Source organism: Chiloscyllium plagiosum, unplaced genomic scaffold (genome assembly GCF_037043375.1).
Source record: "Chiloscyllium plagiosum isolate Xiang-an unplaced genomic scaffold, Cpla_swu_hap1 HiC_scaffold_17, whole genome shotgun sequence".
Classification (NCBI taxonomy): Eukaryota; Metazoa; Chordata; class Chondrichthyes; order Orectolobiformes; family Hemiscylliidae; genus Chiloscyllium; species Chiloscyllium plagiosum.
This window is the reverse complement of record NW_028270155.1, coordinates 4,325,026-4,341,459: the sequence shown is the minus strand read 5'-3', so window position 1 is coordinate 4,341,459 and position 16,434 is coordinate 4,325,026. Positions and strand designations below refer to the sequence as shown.

The 16,434-nt window shown below is 43.2% G+C and overlaps 1 protein-coding gene across 4 annotated transcripts in view; it reads right to left on the bottom strand.

Moving 5' to 3' along the window:
- Positions 1 to 15,072, bottom strand: part of lsm14ab (LSM14A mRNA processing body assembly factor b) — a 91,646-nt gene extending 76,574 nt beyond the window's left edge. For 2 of the 4 annotated variants that reach the window (XM_043706511.2, XM_043706514.2), the window contains exon 1: positions 14,828 to 15,070. In XM_043706511.2, coding sequence (XP_043562446.1) covers positions 14,828 to 14,948 — 121 coding nt within the window. In that variant the 5' untranslated portion in view covers positions 14,949 to 15,070. Of the gene's footprint in view, positions 1 to 14,827 lie in introns of all 4 variants that reach the window. The other 2 variants (XM_043706512.2, XM_043706513.2) reach the window with 2 other exon arrangements.
- Between the last annotated feature and the right edge of the window lie 1,362 nt (positions 15,073 to 16,434).

The following is a 16,434-nucleotide window of genomic DNA, read 5'->3' as shown; positions in this document are numbered from 1 at the left end:
CCCTCAGCCTCCGACACTCCAGGGAAAACAGCCCCAGCCTGTTCAGCCTCTCCCTATAGCTCAAATCCTCCAGCCCTGGCAACATCCTTGTAAATCATTTGTGAATAATTTCAAGTTTCACAACATCTTTCCGATGGGAAGGAGACCAGAATTGCACACAATATTCCAACAGTGGCCAAGCCAAAGTCCTGTACAGCCGCAACATGACCTCCCAACACCTGTACTCAATACTCTGACCAATAAAAGAAAGCATACCAAACGTCGTCTTCACTATCCTATCCATCTACGACTTCACTTTCATGGAGCTATGAACCTGCACTTCAAGGTGTCCTTATTCAGTAACACTCCCTAGGACCTTACCATTAAGTGTATAAGTCCTGCTAAGATTTGCTTTGCCAAAATGCAGCACCTCGCATTTATTGGAGTTAAACTCCATCTGCCACTTCTCAGCCCATTGGCCCAACTGTTCAAGATCCTGTTGTAATCTGAGGTAACCTTCTTCGCTGTCCACTACACCTCCAATTTTGGTGTCACCTGCAAACTTACTAACTATACCTCTTATACTCACATTCAAATCATTTATATAATAAATGACAAAAAGTAGGGGACCCAGCACTCCACTGCTCACAGGCCTCCAGTCTGAAAAACAACCCTCCACCACCAACCTCTGTATTCTACCTTTGAGCCAGTTCTCTATCCAAATAGCTAGTTCTCCCTGTATTCCATGAGATCGAACCTTGCTAACCAGTCTCCCATGGGGAACCTTGTCAAATGCCATACCAAAGTCCATAAAGATCACATCTATCGCTCAGCCCTCATCAATCCTCTTTATTACTTCTTCAAAAAACTCAATCAAGTTTGTGAGACATGATTTCCCACGCACAAAGTCATGTTGACTATGACTAATCAGTCCTTGCCTTTCCAAATACATGTACATCTTGTCCCTCAGAATTTCCTCCAACATCTTGCCCACCACTGACGTCAGGCTCACTGGTCTATACTTCCCTGGCTCGTCCTTACCACCTTTCTTCAACAGTGGCATCACGTTAGCCAACCTCCAGTCTTCCGGCACCTCACCTGTTACTATCAATGAGACAAATATCTCAGTCAGAAGCCCAGCAATCACTTCCCTAGCTACCCACAGAGTTCGAGGATGCACCTGATCAGGTCCTGGGTATTATCCACCTTTATGCGTTTCAAGATATCCTGCACTTCCTCCTCTGTAATATGGACATTTTTCAAGATGTCACCATCTATTTCCCCACATTCTATATCTTCCATGTCCTGCTCCACAGTAAATACTGATACAAAATACTCGTTTAGTAACTCCCATTCTCCTGTGGCTTCACACAAAGATCGCCTTGCTGATCATTGAGTGGCCCTATTCTCTCCCTAGTTACCCTTTTGACCTTAATGTATTTGTAAAAACCCTTTGGATTCTCCTGAACCCTATTTGCCAAAGCTATCTCATGTCCCCTCTTTGCCCTCCTGATTTCCCTCTTAAGTATACGCCGACTGCCTTTATACTCTAAGGATTCCCTCGATCTATCCTGTCTATACCTGACATATGCTTCCTTCTTTTTCTTAACCAAACCCTCAATTTCTTTCGTCATCCAGCATTCCCAACATCTACCAGCCTTTCCTTTCACCCTGACAGGAATCACTTTCTCTGGATTCTTGTTATCTCATTTCAGAGGGCTTCCCATTTTCCAGCCGTCCCTTTACCTACGAACATCTACCCCCAGTCAGCTTTTGAAAGTTCTTGCTTAATATTGTCAAAATCGGCCTTTCTCCAATTCAGAACTTCAACTTTTAGATCCAGTCTATCTTTTTCCATCACTATTTTAAATCTAATAGAATTATGGCCGCTGGCCCCAAAGTGCTCCCCCACTGACACCTCAGTCAGCTGCCCTGCCTTATTTCCCAAGAGTAGGTCAAGTTTTGCACCTTCTCTAGTAGGTACATCCACATACTGAATCAGAAAATTTTCTTGTACACACTTAAATCCCTCTCCATCTAAACCCCTAAACACTATGGCAGCTCCAGTCTAGGTTTGGAAAGTTAAAATCCCCTACCATAACCACCCTATTATTCTTACAGGTAACTGAGATCTCCTTACAAATTTGCTTCTCAATTGTGGGGGGGGGGGGGTCATTAATACAATCCCAATAAGGTTATCATCCCTTTCTTACTTCTCAGTTCCCCCCCAGATAATTTCCCTGGACGTATTTCCAGGAATATCCTCCCTCAGTACAGCTGTAATGCTACCCCTTCTCAAAAATACCACTCCCCCTCCTTTCTTGCCTCCCTTTCTGTCCTTCCTGTAGCATTTGTATCCTGGAGCATTAAGCTGCCAGTCCTGTCCATCCCTTGAGGCATGTTTCTGTAATTGCTATGATATCTCAATCCCATGTTCCTAATCATGCCCCGAGTTCACCTACCTTCCCTGTTAGGCCTCTTGCATTGAACTAAATGCATTTTAATTTATCACTCCTACCTTGTTCTCTGCTTTGTCCCTCCCTGCCCTGACTGTATGACTCACCTTTCTGATTTTTTGCTGCTGACCACAGAAACGTCTGTACATCAGACGAGACAGTCCCCTAACACAATCGAGCTCTTGGAACCTGACGTACCCCTCATTGCATTAGAGCCAGTCACAATACCAGAAACTTGGCTGTTCATGCTACGTTCCCGAGAATCCATCATCCCCTACATTTTCCAAATCAGCATACTTATTTGAAATGGGGATCGCCACAGAAGACTCCTCCACTAACTGCCTACCTCTCTTACCTTTCCTAGAGTTTACCCATGTACGTGACTGTATCTGTGACTTTTCCTCCTTCCTATAACTGCCATCCATCACATCCCCTGGCTCTTGTGAATTCCCCATTGCCTCTAACTGCCTCTTGAACCGATTCATTCGATCTGATAGGATTCGCACATCTAACAAGAAGAACGTATCACTCTACTAAAGGCCATTTTTGCTTCTTTCAATCTACAGGCCCAGAAAATAACTTGGTCTTATTCCTCTACAAAACAGTGCTCCAGGTTGAATGAATACTTATGGCTTATATTTTAAGTTTAATCAAGAGACATATCTCAATAAAATGTAATTAAGAAAGAACCCACTCGACTCATTACTGCAGACTTATTGTAAGGCCACGCTTAAAATATCCACTTATCTGTTTCTGTGCTGTGATCTCTCCCAAACGGTTTCCTCCAAGATCAGTTGTGAATTTCACTGTTTGTTAATTTTCCCAGAAACACTCCGATGTTCAGCGATACATGAATTCAAACAGCAAAGGCAGTAGTTGCGCAGGTTCACTGCTCTGTCAGTGAGCAATGTGAGTTTCTTTCTCCCTCTTCTGCACTGATCTCACCATGTGCTTCCTTTGTCTGTTCCTCTCCCTTTTAAAAGTGCTGTTGTTTTGACCTTTTTCTCCAAAGTTCCAAAACAATGCAACAGCATATAAAACAGTAATTGCTGCTCCTGGAATTTGAGGAACACCTAAAATACCTCAAAAAAAATAGGAGCAGCTGTTACAGCCAGAAATTTTTCTCATCCTCCATCTCGGATTACCCAGAATCCAGTGTGGACTTGTTGGGCTGAAGGGCCTGTTTCCACACTGTTTCCATTCCTGATAAAGGGCTTTTGCTTGAAACATTGATTTTCCTGCTCCTCGGATGCTGCCTGACCTGCTGTGCTTTTCCAGCACCACACTCTCGACTCTGATCTCCAACATCTCCAGTACTCATGTTTGCCTGTTTCCGCACTGTAAGGAATCGAATAAAATTCCCTGATGTCCAAAATGTAGCAATCTCATTGTGAAAATGTTCAAACATGGAACAACCAAAACTCCCTGGGGTAGAGAATTCTACACAAATCTACAATCCTTTAGGTGAAGAAATTTCTCCATACCTCAGTCCAAAATAACTGTTTACTGATCCTGATATCATGCGCGATAGGATTGCCACATGGTAAATGCAAATTTCAGGGAAAAGTGATTCAAACAATAAATTGAATAGTTAAATTACAAATGAATAGAAATGGCCATTACAAGATGCCACACAGCAAATTAAACTAAAAACCTCGAGTTGCCTTTTCAGTTAGAAAGCAGAGCAGGAGAGAGAAAATAATGAAGCATTAAGTTCTGATCACTCGGAAACTGGGAGGGGAAGGAATTGATTTTAAGCATCTGGGCTCAGCCAAATGCATTTAAATCTTGATTTCACCTCTGTGTGTTCTGAGTAGGCCTCTCAGTCGAGGCTGGAAGCAGGTAGCCTGTGTGTCTGGGTATTCTTCTCCCAGCGTGTTCTGATGTTTAGCTGTTAGTGGAGAGAAGGTAGGGAGGCATGGGGAGAGGTAAATGCACACCTGCCTCAGTCACCTTCATTCATTCTCTCTCGCAGGCCTGAGAGATGTACTCATCAATGTTGCTGAGGAGTACATAGGAGCTCTGAAAGTATCAACAGCACGGATACCTGTGGTATATCACTGGTCACAGGCTTCCAATTACAAAAAACAACCCTCCACCACTCTTTGCCTCTTACTTGTATATCAATTTTAGAACCAGTTCGTTAACTTATGTTGGATCACATTCGCTCTTATGTTCGGACCAGCTTCCCATGATGAGACCTTGTCAAAAGCCCTCCTGAAGTCCATGTAAAGCAAAACAACTGCACTAACCTTAGTAAGTTTGAGTCACCTTTTTAAAAACCTCAAATTAGATACTCAGGATCTCCCTCCAACAAATCCATGCTGACTATTCCTGAACAATTCCTGTCTTTCCAAGTATTAATTAATCCTGTCCTTCAGAATTTCTTCCAATAATTTCCCCACCACTCATGTCAGACTAATTGGTGTGTAATTACCCAGTCTATCCCTGCTGCTGTTCTCGAACAAAGGAACCATATTAGCTGTCCTCCAGTCATAGAGTCAGAGAGATGTACAGCATGGAAACAGACCCTTCGGTCCAACCTGTCCATGCCGACCAGATATCCCAACCCAATCTTGTCCCACCTGCCAGCACCCAGCCTATATCCCTCCAAACCCTTCCTATTCATATACCCATCCAAATGCCTCTTAAATGTTGCAATTGTACCAACCTCCACCACATCCTCTGGTAGCTCATTCCATTCACATACCATCCTCTGCGTGAAAAGGTTGCCCCTTAGGTCTCTGTTATATCTTTTCTCTCTCACCCTAAACCTATGCCCTCTAGTTCTGGACTCCCCTACCCAAGGGAAAAGGCTTTGTCTATTTATCCTATTCATGCCCCTCATAATTTTGTAAACCTCGATAAGGTCACCCCTCAGCCTCTGGCGCTCCAGGGAAAACAGCCCCAGCCTGTTCAGCCTCTCCCTATAGCTCAAATCCTCCAACCCTGGCAACATCCTTGCAAATCTTTTCTGAACCCTTTCAAGTTTCACAACATCTTTCCGATAGGATGGAGACCAGAATTGCACGCAATATTCCAACAGTGGCCTAACCAAAGTCCTGTACAACCGCAACATGACCTCCCAACCCCAATACTCAGACCAATAAACGAAAATATGACAAATGCATTCTTCACTATCCTATCTACCTGCGACTCCACTTTCAAGGAGCTCTGAACCGACACTCCAAGGTCTTTTTGTACAACAACACTCTCTAGGACCTTCCCATTAAGTCAGGCAGCATCCGAGGACAGGCAAAATCGACGTTTCGGGCAAAAGCCCTTCATCAGGAATAAAGGCAGAGAGCCTGAAGCATGGAGAGATAAGCTAGAGGAGGGTGGGGGTGGGGAGAGGGTAGCATAGAGTACAATAGGTCAGTGGGGAAGGAGATGAAGGTGATAGGTCAGGGAAGAGAGGGTGGAGTGGATAGGTGGAAAAGGAGCTGGGCAGGTCGGACAAGTCCGGACAAGTCGAGTTGCTGGAGATTAGAAACTAGGATGAGGTGGGGGAAGGGGAAATGAGGAAACTGTTGAAATCCACATTGATGCCCTGGGGTTGAAGTGTTCCGAGGCGGAAGATGAGGCGTTCTTCCTCCAGGCGTCTGGTGGTGAGGGAGCGGCGGTGGAGGAGGCCCAGGACCTCCATATCCTCGACAGAGTGGGAGGGGGAGTTGAAATGTTGAGCCACTGGGCGATTTGGTTGATTGATGCGGGTGTCTCTGAGATGTTCCCTAACGCGCTCTGCTAGGAGGCGCCCAGTCTCCCCAATGTAGAGGAGACCGCATCGGGAGCAACGGATACAATAGATGATATTAGTGGATGTGCAGGTAAAACTTTGATGGATGTGGAAGGCTCCTTTAGGGCCTTGGATGGAGGTGAGGGAGGAGGTGTGGGCACAGGTTTTACAGTTCCTGCGGTGGCAGGGGAAAGTGCCAGGATGGGAGGGTGGGTCGTAGGGGGGCGTGGACCTGACCAGGTAGTCACGGAGGGAACGGTCTTTGCGGAAGGCGGAGAGGGGTGGGGAGGGAAATATATCCCTGGTGGTGGGGTCTGTTTGGAGGTGGCGGAAATGTCGGTGGATGATTTGGTTTATGCGAAGGTTGGTAGGGTGGAAGGTGAGCACCAGGGGCGTTCTGGCCTTGTTGCGGTTGGAGGGGTTGGGTCTGAGGGCGGAGGTGCGGGATGTGGATGAGATGCGTTGGAGGGCATCTTTAACCACGTGGGAAGGGAAATTGCGGTCTCTAAAGAAGGAGGCCATCTGGTGTGTTCTATGGTGGAACCGCTCCTCCTCAAAAATCTCAATCAAGTTTGTGAGACATGATTTCCCACGCACAAAGCCATGTTGACTATCCCTAATCAGTTCTTGCCTTTCCAAATACATGTACATCCTGTCCTGCAGGATTCCCTCCAACAACTTGCCCACCACCGAGGTCAGGCTCACGGTCTATAGTTCCCTGGCTTGTCTTTACCGCCCTTCTTAAACAGTGGCACCACGTTTGCCAACCTCCAGTCTTCCGGCACCTCACCTGTGACTATCGATGATACAAATATCTCAGCAAGAGGCCCAGCAATCACTTTTCTAGCTTCCCACAGAGTTCTCGGGTACACCTGATCAGGACCTGGGGATTTATCCACCTTTAACCGTTTCAAGACATCCAGCACTTCCTCCTCTGTAAACTGGACATTTTGCAAGATGTCACCATCTATTTCCCTACAGTCTATATCTTCCATATCTTATCATCTCGTGACTGGGGCCTGCAAAGTATTACCAGGGCCCTCCAGTCTTTTCCCTGGCTCCGCAGAGCAGCCTGTAATACATCTCATTAGGCCCTGGTGATTTATGCATCTGTACGGCTGCGAAAACCTCTAACACCTACTCACCAACCTTAAGGTGTTCTCGAATCTTACCACCCCAACTACAATATTTCTCCTCTGTGAATACATGAAAAACATTCATTTAAAACCTCCACTGGCTCCATGCGCAGTTTGCCCTTTGGTTTCTAATAATGATGAGGGTGGGAGTCTATTAAAATTCAGAATTCGTAGCCAATACGTCCTTATGAGCAAGAAGGGCAAAGGCACTAAGTCCAAGCAACCCTGGATGTCAAGGGATATTGCAAGTGTGATAAAGAAGAAAAACCATGTGCCACGTACAGCACAGTAAAAACAGGACAGACCCTTCATAAGTACAGAGAATGCTGGCGGTTCCACGGTCATTCTAAAAGATGAGCGACTTAACAAACAATCCAGATTTTTTTCAATATATAATTTCGGTTGCATTACACTAAACTTTTTCTATAAATTCTGTGTCTTATGATCTAAAACTCCAGAACCACCTGATGGAGCAGCTCTCCAAAAGCTCGTGCTTCCAAATAAACCTGTTGGACTATAACCTGGTATTCTGTGAATTTTAACTTTGGTTTCTAATAGGTCTCACTCTTTGCTTGCTAACTCTCTTACTCTCAATATATTAATAAATACATCTCGTGGTTTTTCTTAAACCCAACTGCCAAAGATATACTGTAGCCTCTTCTTGTCCAAATTTCCTTTTTAAATAACCACTTACATTCTCTATACTTTTGAAAGTCCTCTCCTTATTACTGTGCCCTATGTGGCATATAGTTCTTCTTCTTTATCCAACTCTCAATATCCTTTGACATCCAGCGTTGCCTGGACTTGCTGCCCTTGTCCTTCATACTCACAGGAACACACTGGCTAGGAATTCTCAATTTTAATAGACACCCACTTTCCTAATGTAGGCTCACCTGCAAGTAGCTGCCCCCAGTCTATTTTTACCGGATCCTGTCTAATGATAGTGAAATTGTCCTTCCCACAATTTAGACATTTAACTTCGACACTATCCTTATTCCTTTGCATAATGATTTGAAACTTACAAAGTTATGGTTACTATCCCTAAAATGCTCACTTGCAAACTTCAACCACTTAACTGACTTCATTCTCCAGGATTAGGCCGAGCACTGGCCCATCTCTAGTCAGATTACCTAAATACTGGCAGCAAAAGCTCTTTTGAACACACTTGAAAAATTTCACCCCATCTCATCCTTTCAGACCGAGGCAGTCTCAATTAATATCAGCAAACTTAAGTCTCCTACAACATTTGGAGTATCGTGTACTGTTCCGGTCACTGCATTATCGAAAGGATGTGGAAACTTTGGAAAGGGTTCAGAGGAGATTTACTAGGATGTTGCCTGGTATGGAAGGAAGATCTTATGAGGAAAGGCTGAGGGGTGATTTAATCGAGACATATCAGATAACCAGTGTTAAACAGGGTAGACAGTGAGAGCCTTTTTCCTCGGAGGGTGAAAGCTAATACAAGGGAACATAGCTTTAAATTGAGGGGTGATAGATATAGGACAGACGTCAGGGAGGTATAGTTTCTTTACTCAGAGAGTAGTAGGGGCATGGAACGCAGTGCCTGCAACAGTAGTAGACTCGCCGGCTTTAAGGGCATTTAAGTGGTCACTGGATAGGCATATGGACAAGAATGGAATAGTGTTGGTAATTTGGGCTTCAGATTGGTTCTGCAACATTGAGGGCCGAAAAGTCCTGTACTGCGTTGTAATATTCTAATTATAACTTCGTTTCTCTTACTTTTACTGTGATTTACGTATATCTGTCTATTACAGTTAGGAGGCCTGTCAAATAATACCAGAAGGGTAATTGCCCCTTTTTTATTTCTAAGGTTGACCCAAAAGACCTCATTTTGAAGACCTTTCTCAGATATTCACCCTCATTACTGCAGTGATGGTTTCCTTTATCAATTATACAATGCCCACTCCACTCTTCCCTGCCCCCAATGAAACTTATAAATCCTGGCATGTTGAGCTCCCAGTCTTGTCCTTTCTCCACGCCAAGTCCAGTTGAGTTTCTAGTTAATGGTAATCCCAGGATTTTGATCATGAGGGATTCAGCGTTGGTGACACCACTGAACAACAGTGACTAGACTGTCTGGCATTTGTGTAGTGCAAATGTTACTTGTCACTTTCAGTCTGGATATTGTCCAGATGTTACAAAAACAAAATGCTGGAGAAACTCAACAAGTCTGGCAGCAGCTTTGGACACAAAGCAGAGTTAAGATTTCAGTTCCAGTGACTCTTCATCAATTCTGAAATTGTGACGTCCAGACACTGACATACCAACTAGTAGAAACTGAATATCCTCCTTTACGCTGTCAAAATTCTTCTCTGCTCCAAGGGGAATAAGCTCAACTTCTCAAAGTTTTCCTCGTATCTAAAATCCCTCATTCCTGGTACCAGTCACGTAAATCTCATTGGCATTCTCTCCAGGGCTTAAACATCCTTCCTTAAATAAGGTACCCAGAACGAAACACACCACTCCAAATGTGATTGGACCAATGATTTGTAGAGATGTAGCATCACTTCTTTGCTTTCTTTTAAGAGTATAAACCTTCTCCACAACTGGTACAACTTGCCTGGCCACCTATACTTGAACCTAGAACTCCTTCTGCTCCTGTACTCCCTTCAAACTTTTACGTTGCGACTCTATTGTCTCTCAATGTTTCTTCTACTAAAATGCAATACCTCACATTTTTCTGCATTGAAATTCATCTCTCGTATGTCTGCCCATTTGGCCAACATATCAACGTTTCTCTGAATTCACTCAGGATCATCCTCACAATTCACTATTCTTCCTGGCTTAGTCTATTGGTACATTTAGAAATTTTGCCCTCAATACTCATCGCCAAATCGTTACCTCACAAAAAGCATGGGTCCCTACACAGACCATGGGACCATCACTTTCAACTCTTCTCCTGTCTGAAAAACGCCCACCTCTATTTGGGATTGTGATGAACATTGTGGATCCCTGTGGTTTCGAAAAATGTAGGCCCCATTTCCTCATTCTCATCTGATGGAATGGCCTTCTCACCGGAGCCCAGAAGTCTACGAATAATTTCACATTCAATTTAAGTAGAAACTTGGTTGAGAAATTTAAATGCTTTAAATTTAAAGGTAAAATTCCAAAATGATGGTGACAGAGTGTTGACAGTGGACTACGAAAACATGGGAAAATATAAAACAGAAGATGATAATTTAAAGACACTTCAGGAGATTTCAAAACTCTCAAATAATTCTCATACTTGCACGAGAAAGATGCATTGCATGTCTAACTAACAAAGTTAAAACAATTGCCAAATTGAGAAGCATACAACATTGCAAACTTTAGGAATAGGCCAGAGGCTTGGGAGAAGATAGTGACATTGTAGCACAATTTCCGGACTTCGTTTGAAAAGTTTATTACACTGAGGATGGAACAATTCAGATGCAGAATGACTCTCAATCTTAGACTGATCGTTTCTCATTTTAGTTTTCAATGATTGTCTTTGTATTCCTCAGTCCATGCCAGCATTCCAGATTACTCAGGCAGGGAGAAAGCCTCAACTGCTAGCCCATTAAACTCCTTGTTAATCTTATATATGTTTAAATCAGAACACCTAATAACACCAGAAAATGTGCTTCATTTGCTCAGCTTCTAATCATTGGACAAATACCTGATGTCACAAATCAAATTCGTGAATCTCTGCCCTTCAATTCCAAGGCAGGTACACGTTTCCTTAATACACATTTAATTGGGCAAGTACAAGGGAGAAAAGAATGTTAATACATGATGTTGGGGCAAGACGATAAAACGGAAGAAAATGGGTGGCACGTTGGCTCAGTGGTTAGCACTGCTGCCTCACAGCGCCAGGGATCAGGGTTTAATTTCATCCTCGGGTGACTGTGTGGAGTTTTCACGTTTTCCTTGTGTGTTTCCTCCAAATACACCGGTGTCCTCCCACAGTCTAAAGACATGCAGGTTAAGTGGATTGACCATGCTAAATTTTCCATAGTGTCCAGGGATGTGTAGGCTGGGTGGATTAGCAATAGGAAATGCTGGGTTACAGGGATATGGTTAGGGGGTGGGTCGGGTGGAATGGTCTTCAGAAAGTTGGCGTGGACTTGGTGGTCCAAATGGCTTTCTTTCAATGTATGATTCTATACTTTGTCACTGAAAAAGAGTTTTTAAAAAGATGTAGGATTCAAGGCATGACAGACAGCAGCATTGATGGCACATGTGCATTTTGAGACACAGTGGACGTTCTGCTATAACGCCATTTCATCACAGTGCAAATTAGCTATAACATGATTGACGAATTGTGGATGTTGTTTGGTCAACACAAACGTTCTACTGATCTTGTACAGCACAATTGTTTCTAGCAGGTTTCTAAATCTTCTCAAAACTCGCTAAGTTTTCCATAGCGCGAGGTTGAAGAGAAACAACTATTGCATTATAGCAAAATGTTGTGGTTCTGTTCGCCGAGCTGGAAGCTTTTGTTGCAAACGTTTCGTCCCCTGGCTAGGCGACATCATCAGTGCTTGGGAGCCTCCTGCGAAGCGCTTCTTTGATGTTTCCTCCGGTGTTTATAGTGGTCTGTCCCTGCCGCTTCCGGTTGTCAGTTTCAGCTGTCCGCTGTAGTTGTTGGTATATTGGGTCCAGGTCGATGTGTTTGTTGATGGAGTTTGTGGATGAATGCCATGCCTCTAGGAATTCCCTGGCTGTTCTCTGTCTGGCTTGCCCTATGATAGTAGTGTTGTCCCAGTCGAATTCATGTTGCTTGTTGTCTGCGTGTGTGGCTACTAAGGATAGCTGGTCGTGTCGTTTCGTGGCTAGTTGATGTTCATGTATGCGGATTGTTAGCTGTCTTCCTGTTTGTCCTACATAGTGTTTTGTGCAGTCCTTGCATGGTATTTTGTACACTACATTAGTTTTGCTCATGTTGGGTATCGGGTCCTTCGTCCTGGTGAGTTGTTGTCTGAGAGTGGCTGTTGGTTTGTGTGCTGTTATGAGTCCTAGTGGTCGCAGTAGTCTGGCTATCAGTTCGGAAATGCTCTTGATGTATGGTAGTGTGGCTAGTCCTTTGGGTTGCGGCATGTCCTCGTTCTGTTGTCTTTCTCTTAGCTATCTGTTGATGAAATTGCGCGGGGTATCCGTTTTTGGCGAATACATTGTACAGGTGTTCTTCTTCCTCTTTTTGCAGTTCTGGTGTACTGCAGTGTGTTGTGGCCCTTTTGAAAAGTGTCTTGATGCAACTTCTTTTGTGTGTGTTGTGTACAAAATCCCATGCAAGGACTGCAAAAAACACTACATAGGACAAACAGGAAGACAGCTAACGATCCGCATCCATGAACACCAACTAGCCACGAAATGACACGACCAGCTATCCTTAGTAGCCACACATGCAGATGACAAGCAACATGAATTTGACTGGGACAACATTACTATTAGGACAAGCCAAACAGAGAACAGCCAGGGAATTCCTAGAGGCATGGCATTCATCCACAGATTCAAATCAATAAGCACATCGATCTGGACCCAATATACCGGCCACTGCAGTAGACAGCTGGAACTGACAACCGGAAACGGCAGATTCAAACCACTGTAAATGCCGGAGGAAACATCACAGAAGCGCTTCACAGGAGGCTCCCAAGCACTGAGGATGTCACCTAGAAGGGGACGAAACGTCTGCCACACAAATTCCCAGCTCGGCAAACAGAACCACAACAACGAGCACCCGAGCTATAAATCTTCTCACAAACTTTGAGGATTCTCATGTTATCAATTCAAATCCTGGACAACTTCAGGTCTCACTTACAGACGTCAGTTAATAGAAGCATACATTGTACAGAAGCAAGGTTGTTTCATTCAACTGATAGTACACAATACACCAGTTGAATGAGATTAATGTTTTCTTTCTGAGTACAGACTTTAGGAAGATTTTGAAATCAGTGCAGATAGATCTACAAAGTTTCTCATTCCAGGGATCAGTTACAAGTTTAAATTGGTGAAACTGGGGCAGTTCTCCCTTTTTGTGAAGAGATTTGATTGAATGCATCTACTCAATGTACAAAGGAATTGTTCCCATGAGCAGAGGGGTTGAAAACTGGAGGGGACAAATTTAAGGAGATTAGCAAAAGACCAACAGTGCTGTGAATTATTTTTGTTGTATTCAGGGTGTAATCTGGAATGCAATACCAGAAAAGATGGAGAAAGCAGATTCCATCATGGCCTTAAAAAGAAAACTAGATGGACAAAATCTGCAGGGCTACAGAGAACAAACAGAAAAATGAAACCTATTAAACTGTTTGAACAAAGGGCTGCCACAGACAGAATCGCTTTCTTTTTATATTCCACAAATTTATGAAATTGTTCTAGATTAATTGTGTTGTGGTGCCGACTCCAATTATAGATAAATTCCAATTCTTAAAAACGCAACGTTAGATAGTCAAAGTCTTATTAAAGAGCACACGTTTTGTCAAAATCATTGTAGGCAAAACAAACAAAAGTCAAACCTTATTAGATGTTCCAGAACGAAAAGTGTTTTAGATTTTCTAGTTTGTTGGAAGCCTGTCACTATTGAACTAACCCCTCTCAACAGAAAGACAGATGCATATTTAATTCAAGTAATCAGACAGATCAATGCCATTTGAAGTGCATTTTTATACTTCTAGCTAAAACACTTCCTCAGAAAATTACCATCTCAAATCAATCCAACATCTTCACAGATTAATTAAAATCTAATTTCTTTTGGTATATTTTTCAAGAAAAAGGGGGCGGGGGGAATTGATAACACGTTACCTTCTAATAACTAGACAAAAATAAACTCAAAACATGAAATTCTGAATGGTGAAGATTTACAACTTCAAAATAGCAATTAGGATATTGTTTCATTATAACTAGATAAATGCAAGTTACTGCAACCAACATTTTAAAAGTTTGCGCATTGAATCGTCCGTATTACACTTTGGTTTGTGAAGACTGCAACATAAACATTACAAACACTAAACTGGGGATGAGAGCCACAACAACGGAGGCTCCTTGGGACAATGAACTGTAGAGAACAAGAGCGCATCTGATTTGACGAATACATCGTATTGATTTAGAAGCCATTCATTTTAAAATTGATGAGTTATATAAATAAATATTAAAAAGAAATGTTAGTTATTTTTATGGTGATATGGGTAGCAGGTTGTTTTTAAAACCAACGACCACTCCCCACTTTCTTTACCACATCCAATTAGAATATATAGATAAAATTCACATTCCCCACCTCCCTGGCCAAGACAGTAAGAAAACAGCCAAATTAAAGCTCAGGTTGAAATACAATTAAATACACTTGACGGAACTGAAGCTCTTGTTGACAAATCCCGCCATTTTAGTTTTTTTTACAAGGGATAAACTGCTCGAGGTTTAAATTTAAAAACAAAATTTCGCGATAAGATGTCGAAATGTGAGAGATTATTATAAACCAGAGTTATTCAGATGAGATGGGGCCGTGTTCCTAGGCCCGGCGCCTTCCGCTCTACGCCATTTACCTTTGGCTAAAGCGACGGTCGAGTTCTCGGTGTCGATGGTGTACAAAATCCCCTCATATCGGATCTCTGCCTTGGAGATCAGGCTGATTTTACTACCGATGTAAGGAGTACCCCCACTCATGATGGCAGTTGTGCAGTGCCCACCACTCTCCGAGCGAGTTGGAGCAGCGGATGAATGCGGATTGCCTCTGCCGTCCCGCTCCGGCCTTTCCCTTTCTCTCTCCCCCCTGTTCCGTGACGTTCGCTCAGTCAGCAGCCAACATGGCTGCCTTCATATTCCAGTGACCAGACCCTTCCCCCACTCGGCCAGCCTTTCCCTTCTCTCCCTGCACAACACCAGCAGCACTCTATGCAGAATGAAATCTGAAAAGATGTAAAACAAGCATCTCTCTGGGAAACCTGTAACATCATGGCTCTGCAACATTAACTCAAAAACACTGCTCGACAAGTTAACTTTTCCAAATCGTTGAAGAAATCTGGAATAAAAGTTGTGAGGGAAGACTGAATAAAAAGTTAGGTGCGATGCTTTTCCAATTTACCTGATGAATTGCCCTTTCAAATCAACGATTTAGTTTTATTTCTAGTTGGCATTTTGCCAAAAGAAATTTTGATTGCCAAACGTTTAATAAAACTGAAAGTTGACATTATGAACCATAATATTTGCATTTCTATTGAAATAATAGCCAAATAACAACTTCTTAAAGACCCTGGAACAACCTTGCGATGATATAGTGGATCTGGGCATCATTGAGTAAAAACAAAATGTCGATTATGCTACACCAGGCCAGATACCAATACACCTACGAACACACACAAAAAAGTTAGATTAGACCTTATCGATTGTAACTTAGTCAGAACTAGTTCAATCTTGCTCAAAAAAAAATGCTCTAGGGATGAGTGACCGCAATAAAATCGAAATTTACCTTATGTTTAAAAGTGAGGAAGTATAATTTGAAGCAAGGATATTCAATTTTAACAAGAAAATATGAAGACATGGGGCAGAGATTGATGTTGGAAGATTGGGAAAATACATGAAAAGACAGAGTCAGAGAGATGTACAGCACGGAAACAGAGCTGAAAATGTGTTGCTGAAAAAGCGCAGCAGATCAGGCAGCATCCAAGGAGCAGGAGAACCGACGTTTTGGGCAAGAGCCCTTCTTCCTGAAGAAGGGCTCATGCCTGAAATGTCGATTCTTCTGCTCCTTGGATGCTGCCTGACCTGCTGCGCTTTTCCAGCAACACATTTTCAGCTCTGATCTCCAGCATCTGCAGTCCTCGCTTTCTTCTAGCATGGAAACAGACCCTTGTCCACGCCGACCAGAAATCTCAACTCAATCTAGTCCGACCTGCTAGCACCCGGTCCCTCTCCCTCCAAACCCTTCCTATTCATTTACCCATGCAAATGCCTTTTAAGTGTTGCAAATGTCCTCACCTCCACCACTTCCTTAGGCAGCCCATTTCATACACGCACCACCCTCTACATGAAAAAGTTGCCTCTTAGGTCCCTTTTATATCTTTCCTTTCTCACCCTACACCTCTGCCCTCGAGTTCTGGACTTCCCCACCCCAGGGAAAAGACCTTGTCAATAACCCTCTCCATAGTAACCT